This window comes from Diachasma alloeum, unplaced genomic scaffold (assembly GCF_001412515.2).
Source record: "Diachasma alloeum isolate Michigan unplaced genomic scaffold, Dall2.0 Dall_scaffold_01609, whole genome shotgun sequence".
In the NCBI taxonomy this organism is placed as follows: Eukaryota; Metazoa; Arthropoda; class Insecta; order Hymenoptera; family Braconidae; genus Diachasma; species Diachasma alloeum.
Window position 1 is genome coordinate 66,620 of NW_021681704.1, and position 6,386 is coordinate 73,005.

A 6,386-nucleotide genomic window follows, 5' to 3' on the forward strand; every position below is an offset into this window, starting at 1 on the left:
ATATATATATATATATATATATATATATATATATATATATATTTATATATTCTATGGTATCGGTGTATATATATGTATTCTATGTAAATATGTGCTATTTTCTTGCAGAAAATTAGCACATATTCAATTCTTTGCCATTGTGCAAGAATTATCCCCATTCGACTCCATTGGTTTGCTAATTTAACGCCCCAAACCGCATATATTTCCCCGAACAAAAGGTCGATCAGTTTCAAACGTCGTACGGTTAAACGTGCTACCGCCATTCAACCGTACGAAACATCCTAATTTCAGATTTGGTTCTGAAAACTATATATATAGTATTCTAAGTCCAAAGTCCTTACAAAAATCAGTGAGGAAGACTCAAGCAAAACCTCAGGAACAGATAAAAAAAGGATGAGTCCATTGAGAACTGTTCAGAAGAATACATAGAAGTGAATGATGAACCATGTGTAGGTCAGGCAATGCATGTGGGAGTAAATCTCCATAAAAATAAGTTTATCACTAAATTTCTAGCAGATTCTGGTGCTAATGAGCACTTAACAAGTTCGAAGCTAATATTCAAGTCGATTGACGAGCAAACAAAGGGTGTGATTAAATGTGCAAATAAAAATGGAAATTCGGACTTGAAAATAGAGAGAGTAGGTCAGGTAGAAATCGAATTGTTAAATGGAAAGAAATTTGTGATAGACGAGGTTATATTTGCTGATGCTCTTCAAGCTAACTTACCGTCATTAAGACGTTTCGCAGAAATGGGTCTTGGGATTTATCTGGACGACAAGAGAATAGACATCTTTAACCCAGATTCTAATGAATTATTTATCTCCGGTGTGTATAGAAAACCATATTGGATTATAGATTTGGAAATAAGTAAGTATTGTCAGGTCAGTAAACAATACCAGAAGAATACAACTACACAAGTTATAGCCAATATGGTAGAAGGTGAGACTGAGATAAGAAAATATATAACGCGTAGTGTCACAGCTAAGCTTGATGAAGTTTCGAATAAGGAAATCCCAGTTCAGGGTGGCGAGCAAATTGTAGAATCATCAACCGAGGTAATAGAGAGTGAACAATCTGAAGTTGAACGAGATAACAATTTGAGTAGTATAGAGAACCCTAAATCAATTTTAGATTCGCTCATACACTCGAAGTTTGATTTCTCAATTTGTGATAGGAAAATAAATAATGCAGATGAGATGAGATCTTACGATAGTGACGAGAATTTTGATACGTTTATGAATGATGAAGATAAACTTCGTAGTAATCATAATAAAGCATTACCTGTGGCACACTAGGTTTGCTCATGCTTCAATAGCATATCTCAAAGCAATTCAATTAAAATTCCCGGATAACAAAGAATTAAGAGACGTGATTTTTGATGAGTTAATAATGGAGTGTGAGGTTTGTTTAGCTTCTAAATTCAACAGATTGCCGTTGCCAAAGATAAGGAGTCGAGCAACAGAACCTTTGCAATTAATACACTCTGACGTAATGGGGCCAATATCTCTAACCACATATCCAAAAGGATACAGGTTTATATCAGTCTTCATTGACGATAAATCGAGCTTTGCAATGGCATACCCGATGAGAGCGAAGAATGAAACAGGTCGGTGTTTTGAAATGTTTGTCAGGAGTTGTAGAAACTTGTTGGGTTACGATGCGAAGGTCTGTTATCTTAGGTCAGATCAAGGGACAGAATTTACCGGAGGACATACAGTTGAGGTGTTGAAAAGATTAGGTGCGGAATTACAACTGGCGAGTCCTGACACTCCGGAACATAATCGCGTCTCGGAAAGATACAACCAGACAATCCAGAAAAAGGACCGTACGTACATGTTTGACGCGAAACTATCAGAAAAAATGTGGGATCTGGCGCTGTCTACCGCTGTATACGCGTACAATCGGACTCCTCACAAATCTAATGCAATGAAAACTCCATTAGAAGAGTTTGCACCGAAAAATAGCTTTGATATTAATCAGATAAAGAGATTTGGCTGTTTGGCGTACATGATAGTTCAGAGAAAAGTAGGACCTAAATTTAGAGCAATAGGTGTGAGAGGTGTTCTGGTTGGTTACACTCCAACAGGATACATATTGCTGAAACCAGAAGAAGGCAAATTCTATGAAAGTGGACATGTCAGGTTCAATGAGAAAAAGGTCTATGGTGATAAGTACAAGAGAAGCGAGATCAAAGATGTCCCGGAAGTTCAAGAAGTGATAAACAAAAATGATTGGTTTGTAGGTTTGACAAGGGTTCTAGCGAAATTGATGAGACATACAAATCGGAGGGCGTAGCGAAGAGAAAAAAGGATAGATCGAGAAAAGTGACTCCAAAGTCAGAGATAAAAGAGGCCGATGAACCCACCAGTGAAACAGCGCAAGAATCAAACCTTACAAAATTACCAATCGACGCGAGTTTAAGTTTTGGATTATTTTTGGCTTGTTTATCACAGGGTGAGGGTGAGTTAGGTCTGGACAATTCAACTGACGAGGTCTGTCACGCTTTTCTTGCTGATATCAATTCTGATCCAATCAATTTCAAAGATGCCATGCAGGGCGTAGAAAAGAATAAATGGACAGTTGCTGTAGAAGAGGAATTACATTCGATGAGTAAAAATAATGTATGGAAAATTGTAGACAGACCTATCTGTAATTAAAATGGTCAGGAAGCTAATATCATTGATTCGAGATGGATATTTAAACGCAAGTTAGAAGCAACAGGCAAGACACGTCATAAAGCAAGATTAGTAATTCGAGATTTTAAAGATCGAAAAGTTTACGAACAAAGAGAAACTTATGCTCCAGTATCCAGAATGCACTTGGTCAGGGCAGTATTTGCTATTATCAATAAATACAACTTAGATACATGTCAATTGGACGTTAAAACGGCGTTTTTGAATGGTGAGATTGACGAGGAAATTTACATGGAAATCCCTGAAGGGACTCCACATTCTGATCTGGAAAGAGGAACTAAAGTTTGCAAGCTGGAGACGTCTCTCTATGGACTTCAAATTAGTCCCAAGCAATGGAACAAGAAATTCACTGAAGTAGCCTTTGTTGTAGGACTTGTAAATTCTGATCTAGAGCCTTGCTTATTTACTTGGAGTCATGAGGATAAATTCTTAATCTTATTGTTAATATGTAGATGACATTATTATGGCGAGGAATGACAAACTTAAGCTAGATGCGGTTAAATCAGCACTGAGTTCTGCATGTGAAATGACTGTTCTAGGTGAGCCAAAAGAATTTTTAAATATTTCAATAAAACGAGATCGAGAGAACAGAGTATTAAAATTGAGTCAGGAAAGATACGTTCAGAAATTATTGATTAAATACGGGTTTGAAAATTCACATCCTCAAGGAACTCCAATGTTAACTACACAGGCATCTAATCATGAGCGCAAACTGAGAGAATCGTACGTTGTGGGTGAGATCTATGTTATAACAGATGAGAAAATGAATTGTCCATACAGAGAAGTAGTAGGTAGCTTACTATATCTAACAGGGATGACTAGACCAGACATTTCCTCCGCGGTCAATGTGTTGAACAGACACCAGGTGCGTCCAACAGATGAGGATTAGAAAATGGTGAAGAGAGTACTAAGGTATTTGAGAGGTACTACTGCTCTGGGTCTGAAATATGCTGGTGAGACTGATGTGATTGAAGCATATTCAGATGCTAGCTTTACTGATTGCAAAGGATCATTGACTACATGTGGTTTTGTAATTAAACTGTTTGGTGATCCAATTATTTGGAAAATTCATAAATAGTCTTATGTAGCCCTATCTACTTGTCAAGCAGAATATGTTGCGATGAGCGAAGCGAGTCAAGAGATGTTGTTTATTTTCAATTCTCTGAAATTAATATTTCCACCCCAGTTGCCTATGACATTGTGGTGCAATAATAAGGCAGTGACGAGTAGTGCAGAAGTAAGTGGGGGAAATAAATTAAGACATATTGTAGGTGTCAAAGCCCATCACATTAAGGAATTTGTGAAACTCAATCTGATCAAAGTAAACTGGATCAGTTCCAGAGATCAATTAGCTGATGTGTTTACCAAACCTCTGGCGTTTGAACTGCACAAGCGTCAAGTTGACAAAATAATGAATATAAATATCTAATTATTGTCTTACTGTCTGTTTAGTGAAAAAGAGTACGTAAACTTGATGATGGCCTTATATGGAGGACTCAGAAGCAGTCGGGAGGGACTGTTGGAATATGGCTCCAGCTCCTGGTCTTAATAAAACATTATCTGTAGTATAAGACATATCTGTGTATGCGCAAATCTCGTCTCAGGCCGGTTGCGGCGGGTGTGCTGTACATTCCTGTATGAGACGTGTTGGACGCTAGACGCGAGACGAGTGACGTGCTTTATTGAATAAATCTTGACGAGTTAATACTGTGTGTATATATATTGTATCCCAATCCCGCATAATCTATCAATGATAATACCATATGATTTTCTTTTCTACTCCTTTTGTCAAACTCTCGTGATCATTGGACCGTTGTAATTATTTTTTCGTGCTGCGGGACCTGAGAAAGCCCATTTTTACGTTTTTCAGGTGTCGCGATACGAAAAATAATGTTCACATCTCGCCAAGGAAAACTTTATATGAATTGGTATATATGTTGTGATTGATTTAAATAGAAGGCTTCGAAATGAATGTTTTGAAAATCAAAAAGTATCCATTAGGTTTGAAGACATTTGCAGAAAACGATGTAAAAATAAATCGCTTTTTCTAAAACATTATTTATTATGAAATATATTAAAATTATAAAAACTATTATATTTATTCTCATGCTGACTTTTTTTTATTCTCTCAAAACTGAATCTTGATCAATTCATAATAATTATAATGAACTTCAATTTTTTCAGTAAAATAATTATGGCTGATTGCGTCTCCTCTGTCTTTTCATAGCGTTTCGGCAATTCATTTTCACATTTTTTAGCCCTTGCGACATTTTATGATTAAAGTCCGCATCAAATAATTGCTCGTATCTTGAAGCCAAGGCAGCATTACAAGCTTCGAGATATCTCGGAGCTGCTGTCCTCAAAAGTAACTGATCTCCTTCCTGACATGTGATCGTGACGTTCCTCACAAACCCATTGTCCCCATCCAAAGTCGCGCGAATCATCTCCGTTATCATCGATTGAATATTTTTCCCACCGATTTTCGATAGCCAGGCCACCAGATGTTGGTAATGTTCTTCAGGAGCTACTTCGAAAGTACGAAGACTTTCAGTTGAATTAAATTTTAGGAATACAGGCCTTTCCCTTGCTCTCTCCTGACGATTAGACATATGTCTTAATCTTCGCTCCACACGATCGAACCTGTCGTCCATGTGAATCTGTAGTCTTTGCAGAGCATCATTCAAAATTCGGGTTTGCTACTCCTGGTTGTTGATTATCTCTATTTCCGAACTGTTCACCTTCAGGGGCGAATCCAGGATGCCGACTGGGTAATTGTGGTGGCACATGGGCCATCATCTGGTTTTTCCAATAACCGAAGTGCTCACCACCATACCCGGGGGGTACTGCTGGGTGGATCACCTGACCAATCACACCCGGTTGATTTCCACCTGCCATATAGGGCGCACGATTCAGTTGTGCTGGATTTACTTGTTGCAACGGCTGCTGGTAATTGATGTACTGATCATGTCGGGGGTGGAGGGGAGGTAAGCTATCCGGATGAGGTATGTTGAGAGGAGGGAGAAGAGACAGGTCACCCAGATCACGTATGTTGGGAGGATGTAGGGGAGGCAGGACACCCGGTTCGTTTAGAAAATTGATGGGCTCAATGGGCTGGAAACTTGCTGGAACCATCGGGGCTCGTTTCCTCTACATGCTGGAGGTTGATTGTGTAGTTGCTGGGTCGCTTCGGCGGCTTTTACTACACTCGAAACTCCTTGTGCAGTTAATGTGTCACTGGAAACTGGAACGTTTGGAGTATTTTGCTGCGCGGAATCGTCTAGTGGAGCATTCGAATTGGTTTCAGAGTCTGAAGGACGTTTCGAAGTTCTTTATTGAGATGTTGAGGTCTCTTGAGGTGATTTTTGGCAACTTCCAACGCTGAGAAGTTGGATCTCTGCGGGTGGAGGTCCCACAGCACTTGAGAATTGAGACTGGTGCTTGTGGAAAGTTATTGCAGCTACTCGCTGATTCATCTCCAGCGATGGCATTTGATTCGCTGGACTCTGTACTTTCTCATGATTCAATGCAGCTGGGGCAAGTAAATCATCTGCATTGGGGGCCACGCAAGTTGCATCACCTCTTCCCTGCTGTATAGGATCAAGTTGACTTGAAATAACGACATCAATTATTGGATTGGGCAAAGTTCCAGTAACACAGTTAATCATTCCATCGACCCCATCCAAATCCTGCTCA

The 6,386-nt window shown here is 39.0% G+C and overlaps 1 protein-coding gene across 1 annotated transcript; it reads left to right on the forward strand.

The window, feature by feature from the left end:
- Positions 1-1,860: 1,860 nt before the first annotated feature.
- Positions 1,861-3,582, forward strand: LOC107046627. The gene is made up of 5 exons (XM_015269285.1): positions 1,861-2,171; positions 2,243-2,558; positions 2,667-2,901; positions 3,146-3,232; positions 3,362-3,582. Exons 1-5 carry the CDS (start codon positions 1,861-1,863, stop codon positions 3,580-3,582), a joined length of 1,170 nt encoding a protein of 389 aa, XP_015124771.1.
- Positions 3,583-6,386: the final 2,804 nt, after the last annotated feature.